We start from the raw sequence: 14,707 nt of genomic DNA on the forward strand, positions 1-14,707 counted from the left end.
TTAAGTCAGTAAAGCTTACTTTATAAGACATTAATAAGAACAATTATAAATATAGAGACCATGTAATCTCCAGGGTCCCCTCTTACTCTTCACTTTTGTGACTCTAAAATTAGTATATCTTGTATATCTTGATTAGCCCTGAACAAATAGAACAAGTGTTGAAAATGTTAGTGGTTGTCACCTGGTATTTGGAGCTTCATTTTATTTTATTTTTATACTGGGGATTTAACCGAGGACACTTTACTATTGGGCTATATCCCCAGACCTTTCTATTTTTTATTTTGAGAAAGAGTGTTGTTAGTTGCTTAGGGCCTCACTAAATAGCTGAGGCTGGTCTCAAATTTCAAATTTTCCTGCTGCAGCCTCCTAAATCTCTGGGTTTACAGGTGTGTTCTACCACTTTTGGCTTCATTTTATTTTTAAGAGTTAAAATTTTTATCAGTACTGAGCAGATAGTTGGCTTTTACACACCTTCCAAGGCCCACTAATAAAATATCATCTTCATGTCACTGTCTCCCTGCTATTGAATCAGTAATTCCTACTGTGGACTTCATTTGCCTTTTTCTTTTCCCATCTTGTTGATTCTTACTATAGAGCACAACTGACCTCACAAATAGGTTCCTGTCAGCTCAGGAACCTCTCAGTTTGGATCATTCTTATTCACATAGCCAACTTTCATCTGTTTTTCAAAAGAGTGAACTGTCTTAAATGGTAGGGGATTGATAGTGATTATTAGAGTAAATAAGATAATCTAGTTTGAGATGGGAATTAGGTGAACTTCCTAAAGGTGGGAATCATATACTATTTATATTTTTAGTGTTCTGCAGAGCCCTGAAGGCTTTACAGACCAGAAAACACTATAGGGGAGGAGGAGGGTAGTGGCGATCAGGTAGGTGGACCTTTCCTTCCACCAAATAGGTCCATGTCATCTGAGTAAAATGTATTGTTACTTAAAGGTTTCTTTGCCTCATTAGCAACCACAACAAAAAAGGCAACAAATGGAAAGCCTCAGCTACACAGTATTCATTCAGATTAAGTGGAGTGTCTGACACATTCCCTGTTACTATAGGATTGCCTCTTCTGTTGCAACCATTCCTTTAGCTTAGGAAAATGTTAAAACCTTTTACAAAAATTTTTTTTTTAAATAAAATTACAGTGCCTAATAAATACTCATGAACAGAAAGATGAAACTGGCCCTAAATACTTCCTAATTTCTCAGGATTCACAGATTCCAGTTTTCTAACACTGTTGAAGAAGATGCCAGACGTTGAACAGCTATATGGCCTTCACCCTCGGTATCTTGAGAGGCGAAGAGTAAGGGGCCATGAGGCCTTTAGCATTCCAGGAGTTCTAGAAGCTTTACAGGCATGCCCAAACTTGGTGGTGAGTACATCTGGTTGAACATTCTGTGTTGATGCAGTTCTGTGGGTTTGGACAAAGGTACAGTGTAATCTGTTCACTTATTGATTAAATAATGGATTAAAAGAATGATAGAATTTGTCCACTCACATGCAGATTTCATCCAGAAGTTCCAGTGCATACTTAGTGTCTTATGTTACAAAAGGAAAAGCGTTCTAAATTAAAACCCTTTCTTATGCTTGCTTTGACATTACCTTCTAGGGTGTGGAAACATCTCACTTGGAATTGGTAGAATCTATTTGGACATACATGCCTCATGTTCATATTTTGGGTAAATTTCGTAATCGTAACGGAGCATTTCCAATTCCTCCTGAAAACAAACTGAAAATTCCCATAGGAGCCAAAATTCAGACTTTACATTTAGTTGGTGAGTATTTATAATTCATGGGTCACTTGTAACTCTTTGAAATGCCCTGTAATTCAATACTCAATGAAGAGGAATAATGAGAATTTTAGAGTTGGCTTTCTTGATTAATGATTGCAAAAGAAATGCTTGTGAGACTTGTACGAAAGTTTAAATTTCACATCAAAGACCCCTTGGGAGGAATACTATTCCATAAGCAATCTGTCTCTTTTTTGAAGATTTTTTGAGTGATTTTGAGGGTTTTATTTTATTTTTAAATTCTTTGCCTTAGAGTCAGAATCCTGCCCTGGATCTCTCTGCTATCCACCTGGTTCTGCACTCTGGAGGAGGTCTTTCCAATATAGCGTTTTGAAGATAATGAAAGTGTTCTATATTCATATTGTCCTATGGGGTATGCAGTGTGGCTAGTGAAACTGAAGAACTTAATTTTTTTAATTTATTTTATGTTTGTTTATTTAAATTTAAATAGCCAAGTATAGTTAGTGGCTACTTTGTCATAGAGCTCAGTCACAAACATCAATGGCTACTTTGTTATAGAGCTCAGTCACAAACATAACAAATAAAAAATCCTAGATTACCTGTATCTTCTCCAAGCAAAAAATTACCATGTATTCTTTAGCCCAAAATCTACGGAAAACTCTGCTATTTATCTTTTTCCCTGAAAAGTGGGAATGGGATAGTCTTTTTTTCCAATAGCACTGTATTTGCATTGATCACAGTGTGTGTTCCACATCTAAATAGTCTTTGAATTGTAGTCCTGTCATTTCAACCCAAATAAATAGTAGCACATGTTTTCTCAAATTTAATTTGCCTTCTTTGACTTAATTAGAATATTGAAAAGAATTTGAGGGCAATCCCTGATGACATAGCCTGACCTTTAATATTTCATTATATTTTATTCATTACATGCATATTGAGTGTATACTGTATTCCAGACATTATTCTAGATATTGGAGATGGTCCAAAGAACTGGAAATTTCTGAAACTGAATCAGATGGAAAGGGAAAGTAGCAGATATGATTAGAAGTAGGTCTTAAATAAGATTTTAAATTACAGAAGAAGAGTAAAGATCTTTAGCAGCTTTTCATTTATAAGATCCAGGAGTGATTCTGATTAGGGATTTGAATATCCAATTTGAATTTGAGTTTTTAGATAATAAAATAATCCCTGAAGTTTATAATATAAACTTCTTAAGGTCAAAGACTATTTCTGTATCTTTGTGGTTTTTACAGTGCCTGTCTCAGTGTATTGCAAATATAAGTACTTTTAAGTTTTATTGGAATACATTAATTCATGTGATTGATTGACCAGTTTAAAACTGTGTGATGGTGATTCATCAGTGTAGAGTAAATAAATAAACTTGAACGGGAAGTGGGTAATTGTGTCCTTTGTAGAGTGGAGTTGGAGAAAAATGTGGAGTGATCATAGGGTATAACTGCCTTTGAATCTGTCTAACCTTTGTTGTCTTGGGTTTCTCAAATAGTACAGCCAGTGTACTGGCTCACCTCAACTTTGTGAATTCTGATTCTTATGTCTCAATCTGAACCTCATTTCCTCTGCTTTTCTTCCTTGGGTCTCTTCCCCAATTTTACTTCCCCCAATTTTACTTCCCATCTGTGATCATATAATGTATGTACACAGTTCAAGCTAAAGTCATGCTGTTTTAAGAGGACTTGGTTAAAAAGTAATCCTGGTGGGTGGGAACATTCTGAATAGTTTTGCTTTTTAAAGAACCGCCATTCAAGTATTCTTAATTTTGCTTCTTCTGATTCTTATTAACAGGACTCTTACCTCTCAAGTTTAAAAGTTGTATCAAGCTGGTTCTGCCATGTACTATTTATTAAATGACATTTAACAAATTGTCAAATACTATTTAACCCTAATCCTTGAATTTGTCTCACAGACTTGTCCCTTGGCTTTTCTCTGTGCTACAGTGTATAGACACTTGAGGCAAGTTCCTCTAATTGTTTTCCATTTAGGATTTACAAGTAATTGATCCTTTTCTCTTTCATATCTCCTGAATTTCTCTCCCATTTTTTACTTCTGTTTTTCCCAAGTATAATCCTCTGTGGGTGTGATTTCTGGTGTTAAGGCACTTATTGATCAGAGGTATAAAATACCCTTATCAATTGAAATATTAAAATAAAGGGCTGTTAAATTTCTCACTTTTCCAGAGCCATGCAGGCTGGCATAAACTATGTTATTTACAAATTTGTAAGATTCTTATGTTTGTAGAAACGACTTTTCAAGTTCTGTATTGGCCCTCTTCTAGAAACTATAATATTCAGATCCAGCTAGCTAGACCTTATGCTGAGAAATTTAGTTTTTTAACCAATGGGCAGTAGGTATTGATAGTTATATAACATACGTATTACTATGTTTCATTTCCATCTTCACAATTTTGCTTTCAGTAACCTATTTTCATTTTTTATCTTGTGGGTAATCATATCCCAGAAGAGTTATAGGGTTATGAGAAAGATTTACATGTATTAAATGTGATAGTACTTTTAAAATCCCATCTTCCCATATATATACCTTTTCTACAAAGTTAACAAAGTAATGTTTATGATTTGCATAAATTGTTCTTTACAAGCCTGTTTTAAGTAAACCATATTTGATGAACTAATTATGGTATTTGTTCTGATAAAAAGCCCCTTGAAAGATAAATTGTTGATTTGAAAATAAACTTGAACTTATATACAGAGTACTGAGTATTTTTTGTGATTTTTCTTGTTTATTCTTTTTGTATATGTGCTTTAGGGGTGAATGTTCCTGAAATTCCTTGTATACCAATGCTGAGGCATCTTTATATGAAGTGGGTAAGACTCACTAAACCACAGCCGTTTAAAGACTTTCTTTGCATCAGCTTAAGAACTTTTGTCATGAGGAACTGTGCAGGTAATGATTTACAGTTATGGTAGAGTTAAACATATCCTATTTTAAAAACATTCTATAGCAGTTCATAGCTACATTTGTTATAAAATTATATGATTCTGTTACTGTTTGTTTTACTACTAATCTTCTAAAGATAAGTATACTTGTTTTAATGACATTAGAAACAATATTTGTGTTTGTCCTTATCAAAAAAACAAAATAACCACAGCCCTGGGTTCGATCCTTAGCACCACATAAAAATAAAATAAAGGTATTAAAAGAATAATAATAAATATCCTGGTGGCATTAAAAAAAAAAAACAAAACAGAAAACAACAAAAAAGGCCGACTATCTCTGTGTAATCCATATAAACACTTTTTACATTTTTTTGGTTATTTTAATAATTTCCGTTGACTTGCTTAGTCTCTCTCTCTCTGTTCCCTAATCTGCATGTAAAAAAACTAACCTAATCTACTTTAAACCTTGTTTTTATATTACTCACCCAAACAGAATCCTGTACTATCCTTATTGCTCTAGAATATCAAGTGGTAATTAGTCTGCTTCAGAATTTATAATAATCAGAGCTCTCTTAATATCCTTATTTTTAACTGCTTTTTCATACCTTCCTTTCTGGACATATCTGCCTGTTCGCTGTTCAACACAACTATACAGCTTTCTATGCTTATTCATTGTCTGACCCAACTGTATAGCTTTTACCTCAATGTCTTCCCTTAAACTGTGTTACTGGTTTTTAAAACCTGAAGTATATACTTCTTTACTTACACATATCTCTCATTTTTTTTTTCCTTTTTAATGAAGTATAGCAGATCTTATTTTGGGACTTGTTATTTTCTCCCTTTTGTACTTTTGTAATTATTCATGTTTCATTTCCTTGTCAGTTTCAGGCCCTTTGATGGATAGCACCATGTCTTTTGTGATTGTCTATATCTAATATAACACTCGTCACATGAAGAGATATTTAAATGGTTGAGCTGTTTATCTGAGGGAAGGATTGAATTTTCATCTTGGTGTCTTCCCCTCAGTTATTTTGAGCTCAAAATTTTTGAGAATTCAGGATACTTACAAGAAATACTACATGTATCTCCATTTTTACTGAAAAATCCTAATGTGCAATAAATATTGTTAACAGATTGACTTTCATTTGTATTAAGAACTACAGATTGCAGAGAACCAACAGTTTGGCTGTGATTTTAAGACAGAGTTGATTGATAAGTTCATTTGTTTGTTTCCAGGTCCGACAAATTCCTTGAAATATGTCCCTTTAGTAACAGGCTTAGCATCTGCCCGAAACTTAGAACACTTAGAAATGGTTCGAGTTCCTTTCCTTGGAGGTCTTATCCAACATGTAGTTGAAGACAGTTGGAGATCAGGTATTCATTTTCTTTAGTTACTGAATATTTTAAAAATTAATTTTGCTTTTTTTAAGCTTACAAATCTTTTGGAAAGAAAATGCTTGTCACCAATTACACTTTCCTGTCATGTATTTGATGGAAAATAAGTATCCCTAGGCATTGGCTAGCATTCATTTCTTTTTAATGTACATTAAACTCTCTCAAACATTAGGGTGATAAGACATGGTTTTAGGCTTGTTATTACTTATTATTTAGTTAATGTATCTCCTGTTATACTTGGAATGTGTTTTTAGAAATGTTAACAGGGGTTCTAGTGCCCTTTGGTTATGAGAGAGATTTTATGACTTAGACACCCTAAGCCTCCTAAAGAACTCAGGCATTAATGATGTTGATGTCCAGTATTTATTTAATACTTTATGATATGTAAAATGCTTCCATGCCTTTCATTTGGATATTATTAGATCCATCCATCATATGGTAGCTTTTAGAAGAAAAAAAAATTCACTCTTTAGATCCCTTAACTATAGCTAAATAATGATAAGTAACAGAAATGCTTTATGCTAATCATATCATTGCAAGAGAAGGAGAGTTTTTTCTGGATAGATGTATAGTTAGACTCTAAAACTTTTGGTATCTAAAATGAAATGAAAAGTCCTCAGGCATCATTGGTAACAAATACACATTGTAATTAATACCTCTGAAATATAATGACGAGTATGTAGTACATGTGTAGACATTCAGTTACTTAGTAAAGTTCAGTGTAAGTACACTTAATTACATTGAGTCAACAGAATGGACCACCAGTATTATTTTTTTTCATGGTTATAATTATTAGGGTAAAATTCAGAAGGGAAAAGAAGACCACAGTTTATTCACTAGGGAGAAGCCTAGAGAGAGATGTCTAAAGCTGAGCTTATATATAAAGGTTCTGAAAGAGAAGCAGACTATTCATATGGCTAGTAAATGTGAAAAAAAACTGGTGAATTCTACTTAAAGTTAGAGAAATGCAAATTAAAATCACAATGAGCTCACAATAACTAATAAGAAAAGAGAAATAGTAGTATTACTAGAATAACAGGGCCTTTCATATATAACTGGTGAAAGCATAAATTGATAAAACCACTTCGAAATATTATTTGGCAGTATTTACTTACATTGATCATACACATAACCACAGTTGCATTCCTTGACTTTAAACCCAACAGAAATGTATACACTTGTTCACCAGAAGGTGTATTCAAGATTGTCCATAGAAGCAATTTTCCTAACAATTCAAATGCCTTTCCGCAGTAGAATGGGTAATTACAATGTGACCATAGAATACTATGCAGCAGTATTAATGAACAAACTCATAGTTACTGGCAACAAATGAATCTCATGAACAAAATGTTTAAAGAAGCCAGACCAAAAAGTGTACATACTTGCTGATTTTATTTATAAGAGTTCAAAATAGATGCATCAGTCCTGTATGAAAATTCGTTGAGCTACACAGTAATTTGTGTTCCCAACTCCAACCCCCACCCCCCCACATCTTTTTTTTGGGAGGGTTGTATTGATACAAGTTTCAAAAACATGAAAAACAGTTGAAAGGGTCTTATTCCATGATGTTGGAAGTTCAAATTCAACCAGAAATGTCAAAGTTCCTTCTTCCCTCCTGAGCTTGTAGCTTTCTTAAAATTCTTACTTAGTCTAAATCTTTTGAAGTTTTCAGATGCCATCAGTTTTCAGCTGTATCTTTTTAGAATGAGTATGTTTTTGTTTCTTTTTAGGAAACAACTAGTAGTTGTAATTCCTATTGAGATATTAATTTGAATGTAAAAACAAATGATTAATTATTGTGTAAGATATGGGCAGATGCTTTCCTAATAGTGTCAAAAGAAATGCTTGTTTTTGTTCTTTTCTCCTTTAACTAGGTGGTTTTAGAAATTTGCACACTATTGTTTTGGGAGCTTGCAAAAATGCTCTTGAAGTAGATCTTGGTTACCTCATCATCACTGCTGCCCGTAGGTGTGTTTCCTCTTCCCTGTGTGTCTTTTGTCTTAGAATTATGTTTTTTTCCTGTTTTCAAAATTTTGGGGGAATGTGTATGTATGCATTTGCATATGAAGTGTGATTATGCCTTGTTTAGATTTAAAAATATAAAGGAGCTATTAATATAACAGATGATTATACCTTAGTAACCTTAATTTTAGAACTGTTGACTAGTTAATCCAGTCCGAGCCAGCTCTTGGGAGGGTGTGGTGTCATGGTCTCATATCAAGTAGAGTAGTTGACTTATCTTGAAGCTCCTGAGTCCAACAGAAGTTGGCACTGAAACTCTGGTGTCTGAAGCCCTCATCATCTCAATCTGTGGATGGCTTTCTGAATTGTTTTAGTTGGTAATAATATCTGCTATTCAAAAATCAGTGTTGAAATTGGCTTTTGCAGTAAGATCTTTATGTATTAAACCACATTTTATATCACTTTATACCACATTTACTATTTCCTACCTTTCAAATGTCTACTCTGCTTTTAATTTTATATTTTCTTCAACTTGAATTAACTTTTTCATTTTATTTGAAAATAAAATGGTAACTTTTCACCAATAGAATATTGATTAAAAATATTAGTATAATAAACTGTTTCTAAATTTAAGTATTGTTCTCTGCTAGAACTATATTTAAATGGAACAATAACAGCTAGCAGCATAAGAAAGATGTTAAAGAAATACCAGTACTAGATGCAAACTCTCACGTTAATCAGGCTTAAGAAAGCACATAGAAAGTAGCTAGTTCATTGTTGTTTAATATATAGTGTACTATACTGCCTAAGATGCACTTACACTTTGCAAATACTCCTACAATAGAAATATTTCTTGATCTTTTCTTTCTAGGTTACATGAAGTTCGGATCCAGCCCTCTCTAACCAAAGATGGTGTCTTTTCTGCCTTAAAGATGGCAGAATTGGAGTTTCCCCAGTTTGAAACCCTTCATCTGGGATATGTAGATGAGTTTTTGCTGCAAAGTAAGACTTCTCTCACTTTATTCCCTAGACTTGCTGTAGGAAACTTACTGGAAAATCTGAATAGGGATGTGCCAGTTTTTTTTGATATAACTTAAAATCTTAGGCACTTTTACTTTCTTGAAAAAGAAACTTAACTCAGAAATGTCAGTGATTTTTCTTCCATATTGTCTTAGACATTAGCATATTATTGAAAATGTGGTGATTAACAGTACACCAAAATGATCTGTATCTAGATTATGTATTGTCTCCACTTTACTGCCCAAGTTTCTTTCCCATTCTGCTTCATTTTTTTCACAGAATGTCATCCTTGGTTCCATTTGTTGAATTTGATCTGCCACGCTTCTTAAAGCTTTTGATGGTCCTCTCAGACGAGGTCCCATTCTCTGCCCATACTCTTCATTTCCATAATAAGCCTTCTGAGGTTCTGGATTTTCCAGTTAGTGTGAACACATAATGGTCAGTATTCATTTAATGATAATTGCTGTTTGCTTGTTCACAGCATTTTCTAATATGCATTTACAGTTGGGAAATCATTCCTTTGAGTTCAAGTGCATGTCAGTCAATTCATTATTCAAACTTTTTTCCATTTGACATTAGTAAGACATGTAAAAATATTTCTACTACCCAACATGTTTTTATTTTTACAGGATTAGTTTCTTCCCCATGTAGTTTGCAACAATTCTTAGACTCTTATAGTCATACCAGATGGTATTTTTTTCTTTGAATCTAATTTGCCTTATAGAAGAATATAAGAAGGCTTCATTTCTCTGATCAGGACAGGGCAGGTCAAAAAATATGACTTCTCATTTTTTACTTCTAATATGTATCATAATAGTAGTTTTCTTTTTTTTTTTTCTGTTTTGGTTTGACTTTTTTTGTCCTATGGTTGTTTCAGTGTTGTAGTTCTCATTAGCATAATTGCCAATTATTTTATAAACAGTCCAATCATCCCTCTGTAGCCAATTTAATGTAGGAATCACATTAAATCTGTATAGCTTTGAAAGTAATCAGCTTTTCTCAAAACAGTTTTAAAATGCTAAGAGCAATTTCATAAAAATTACATGTATTTGATATCAACTCTTTTTGATTATGAATGTGAGGTAGCTAGTATTCCCTATATTTTCACAGTATCTGTGAAGTAACTTACAAATTAACTTAGACATTACTAATTTTTGTATAATTTTCTGTTTCTCAAAAGCTCAAAACTTTAAAAATTTTGTATCCTCAGTGTGGCCACCTATAGGTCCCCTGAAGGGTTGTCTTCAAGTGGTATGTGTGAGAGTTTCAGGGGATAGGTAGATATTTAATATCCAGATAACTGGTTACTTATAATGGTTTTTTCCCCTCATCACACATTTTTAATAGCATGAAAACACTACCTCCTTGTCTACCATTATCTTATACTTTCAATACAACTTATTTTATAATCTCACTCATGTTTAGCAGTCTCTTAGTGTTGACCTTTTTATGAGTCATTTTCTTCTTCTTCACTGTAGTTCAGCTCTTTCTCCCACATACCTGCTGACCTCTGTTGCACCAAAATAGTTCTCTGCTTCAGAACAGTTACTGGAAGAAACTCACTCATACTCATTACTTAGTCTTCCCCTTCTCAATAATTTAAATTTTGAAAGAATTTAAATTCTTCAAGGGGTGTGGGGCATTGTAGCCTCTGTAAACCCTGAGTCACTTTCTCTGACAAAATATCTAGAAACATCACTTTTCTCCCCTAATATATAAGAGAGATAAGAAAAGTGAATGCTGTGTATTAGTAATAAAGGGATAGGTGACTCGCTGGCGTGGGTTGAGACACTGATGATGTATGGGAGAAAATCAATGACCTAAAGATGACTATTAGAGAAGGGTCCTTTGTTTACATGAGTTTATTAACTCAGAGCTTCATTTGAAGATGATAGGGATGTAAAACTCAGTAAATACCTCAGAAGCAGTACAGAGTTGGAAGACAGATGGAATTGAGACCTGTGGTTATTAATCATGGGACCTCATCAAGTTACTTAAGTCTATGTTTTCTTATTCTTAAAATGGGAGATAAGACAAGAGTGGCTCTGAGGGATCAATTAAAAAAATGACATACATTTATAACAATCTCTGACAACTAGACCATATTCACTAAGTGTAGCTTTTACTTTTAACTATCCTATTGAACTGAAGAGAGAGAGAAAAAAAACAAAATGAATTGCTGTTAATATTATTAGGGTTTTGAGAAATTGTGGTAAGGAGGAAACCTTATGAGCAGGAGTAATAAGACGGTAATGGTAAAGAACTGAAGGCTCAAGCTGGATTCGTCATGTTAGACTGTAGCATTTATGTACCTATACCTCAGGGAATAGTATCAGTTCAAGATCTACCCCATCTTAAGGAAAAAGGCAGTTTTATCTCAAGTCCAAAGGGCAGGAATAAGGTCCTTACAAGGAGGTTAATGTTTGGCTAAAATACAAAGAATGGATTAAGGTGAAATCTGTAAGAAATGCCAGCAGATACCAAAGTTGGCCACTGAGTAGGAAAGAATGTAAACTGTATGGAAAGCAAAATAGGAAGAGTTTGGAGTTAAGCATGTTCTAAGCAAAAGGTATAAACCATTTTAATACTTAGGATGACTTCAGCACTGCAAGAGTTTTCTTTGGGCTGGGAGTCAGTTGACCATAAGGACTGGGGGAAACATTTATTCAGCTCTTAGATTCCCAGCACAGTGTTGAATACTGAAGATAGAACTGAACTAACTAAACAGTCCCATTTGTCCTTCAAGGAGCTCTCAAGTCAGGTGAACCATCTTGGAGAGGGAGAGGAAGGCAGATGAGAGTAATGATGACAAGAAGCAAGGAATGAGGTGTGATTACTAGTAGCATAATCTAGGATGGAGGATCCTCTTCTGCTTAACCCACCCCTGCTTGTTTGTGACCTAGAATAGTAACTAGAGCCCAGCAACATGTTCTGGAGTTAGAAGTCCACTTCAGGGGATATGTAGATACTTTTAACAGTGCTGTGGGTTAAACTGAAACCAAATTCTCAGAGTTTCCCCTTCTCAAAACGTCTTCACCACACTCCACAAACATAATTCTTATAATTAGAGGGAATTGCATTTTTAGGACTTTATTTCTCTTGTTATAACTTCACAGTGGTATGAACCAATACAGTTGTACTTTTAAGAATTTTTGCTCTATTTTTGTCTTCTAAACAATTAAAGTTTTTGTAACTACCTACCCTTGACTTGTAAAATATAAATTCTTGTTTTGTATTAGAAGTACTACCATATGTTTAGAATTGCTAACTTAAAATTATACCTGAACCCAAACCTGATAATGAATATAGGAAACAGAATAATGGAGACTGATCACACTGGATACTGAGATACAAAACTGGCAGCGCTCCATGACACTTTAAAGAATTTAACTTTCTCTGAAACTTTTTCTCTGAAATTTTTATCTCTCTCTAGGCAGAATGGCTAATGCAGATTTGGTGAAGTATGGTTTGGCTGATGTGGTAGAAAATCCTGGCATCATCACTGATATAGGGATGAAGGCAGTCAATGAAGTTTTTTCATGTATCAAATATCTGGCAATTTACAATTGCCCTCATCTACATAACCCATTCAATTGGATCTCAGGTACTGTAGGCATAGAAATGCTGTATGATAAGTGAAATAATATGTGTCTTTGTTCTCTGTATGATTGTATTCCCGATGTAAAATATAAATAATTTAGGACTGGGGTTGTGGCTCAGTGGTAGAGCACTTGCCTGGCACATGTGAAGCACTGGTTTCAACCCTTAGCACCACATAAAAATAAATAAAAGAAAGGTGTTGTGTCTACAACGAAAAATGTATTAAAAAAAAAATATATATATATATAATTTATGTGAGTTGTTCATTCAAAATCTGGGAGCCTTTGATAACCGAGTTGGAAATATATATGATGCTTCTTTAAACTTTCTAAGTTCTTTTCCTTGAATTTTTCACTGTTCAGGTTATACATTCAAGTTCCTTAATCTTTATATGCATTTCTTTGGTTGACACACATAAAAGTAAAGTTACAGATGATAGGCTAGGATGTTATAGTTTTTTTTCCTCTGAATTACTTTCAAAATGGCACATCATCTGAAAGGACAAAATAGGTATATGTAGCTAAAAACTTTAATTAGGTGACATATTAATCATCAACCTGATGTCAGATCTTTGGTTGACTAGAAATCCTACTATTATTTGAGACCTCTGCTCCCCTATATGTAGAAATGTGACATTAGGATATATTTTTTCTGATGGCAGGAGCTCATTTTCCTTTCTGAAAGGATTCTAGTTATTTTGGAGACCTTCTTAAATACCTAAATTCACAAACCTTTAAATATATGCAGAGCTAGAGAAAGTTTTTCTTGTGAAATCCACTTTAACGAAACAAAACACTTCACTGATACTTAGAGAACAACCTCCTCTTCTGTAGAGTTGTCACCTTGCAGGGATCTGTGCCTTCTCACAAAGCCACTGTCAGGCCTATTTTAGGGGTCTTAGGACCTCTTCTGAGATCCTTCACTAGAACAATTGTCTTCACCTACCAGAAGTTAAATTCTGTCAATGGCCCAGCTGAAGCAAGAAGTACTGGGAAATTTGAACTTTAGGATCTAGCAAGTATAGATCACTTTAAAAAAATAACATTTACTGGGTTTTGGTTGTTTGTTTTCTTAAATATAGAAGAGTATAAAGAAGAAAACAAAACAGAACAAAAGACCTATAATTCCATCACTCAGAACTTCTGTTAACACTTAAAAATAATGTAATATATGCACTTGATAAATTTCAAACAGTACAGAAAGGTACAAAGTGAAAAATCACCTCAAGGTAACTATCATCAACAGTTCTCATATATGCTTCTGGACAAATTAATTGTACATATTACAGCCTTTATGTGTATAGCATTAGAAAAGGACATATACAAAAGAATCTTACTATGTATACACTGTCCTCTGCCTTATATTTTGCACTAAGTGTATTTTGGAGAGCTATCCACATGAGCAAGCATATACATCTTTTTCTTTCTTTAGAAATAGCTGCATGATATTCCATTAAATGTGCCATAATTTTCTTATGTCCTGCTGTGGAAATGCATATAGATTGTTAAGTAGATCACATTTAAATCAGGGTTGACTTGGCTTCAAGTTAATACTTACCAGACCATCAAGTTCTCAAAACAGAATTAGGTAGAGGAACATCATAATAGTTTTCTCATATTTTAAAGATCATGAAATAAGGGAAAAGTTGGAAAAGAATTTGAAGGTCTTTGCTTCCTCTTACAAAATTCATCACTAATGGAAAAAGTTACTTAAATTCTCTTTTGTCATGTCCTTTCTTCAACAGACCACTCAAGATGGACTCGATTGGTTGATATCAACCTTGTGCGGTGCCATGCTTTGAAGCTGGACTCCTTTGGCCAGTTTATTGAATTGTTGCCTAGCCTGGAATTTATTTCACTAGACCAGATGTTTCGTGAACCACCCAAAGTAAGTCACCTTTTAAGTAGTTTTTATTTATTTTAATACTCAAGGAAAAAAAGAACAGAACAACTTGTGATTTTTTTTTTATCTTTTAAATAAAATACTCTTCTAATGTTACTTTTCACTGCCAGCTTCAAAGAAGGCATAAAGTTTGTAATACTGTTCTCGTCATTGA

The 14,707-nt window shown here is 33.8% G+C and overlaps 1 protein-coding gene across 1 annotated transcript in view; it reads left to right on the top strand.

Annotated features, from left to right (window-relative positions):
• The window catches only part of Fbxo38 (F-box protein 38), a 49,386-nt gene that overhangs the window by 14,329 nt on the left and 20,350 nt on the right, over positions 1–14,707 (top strand). Inside the window, 8 exon segments of the mRNA XM_047555988.1 lie at positions 1,220–1,383; positions 1,621–1,786; positions 4,544–4,681; positions 5,911–6,048; positions 7,944–8,037; positions 8,903–9,033; positions 12,485–12,655; positions 14,396–14,538. Coding sequence (XP_047411944.1) covers positions 1,220–1,383; positions 1,621–1,786; positions 4,544–4,681; positions 5,911–6,048; positions 7,944–8,037; positions 8,903–9,033; positions 12,485–12,655; positions 14,396–14,538 — 1,145 coding nt within the window.

This window comes from Sciurus carolinensis, chromosome 6, assembly GCF_902686445.1.
Source record: "Sciurus carolinensis chromosome 6, mSciCar1.2, whole genome shotgun sequence".
Lineage (NCBI taxonomy): Eukaryota > Metazoa > Chordata > Mammalia > Rodentia > Sciuridae > Sciurus > Sciurus carolinensis.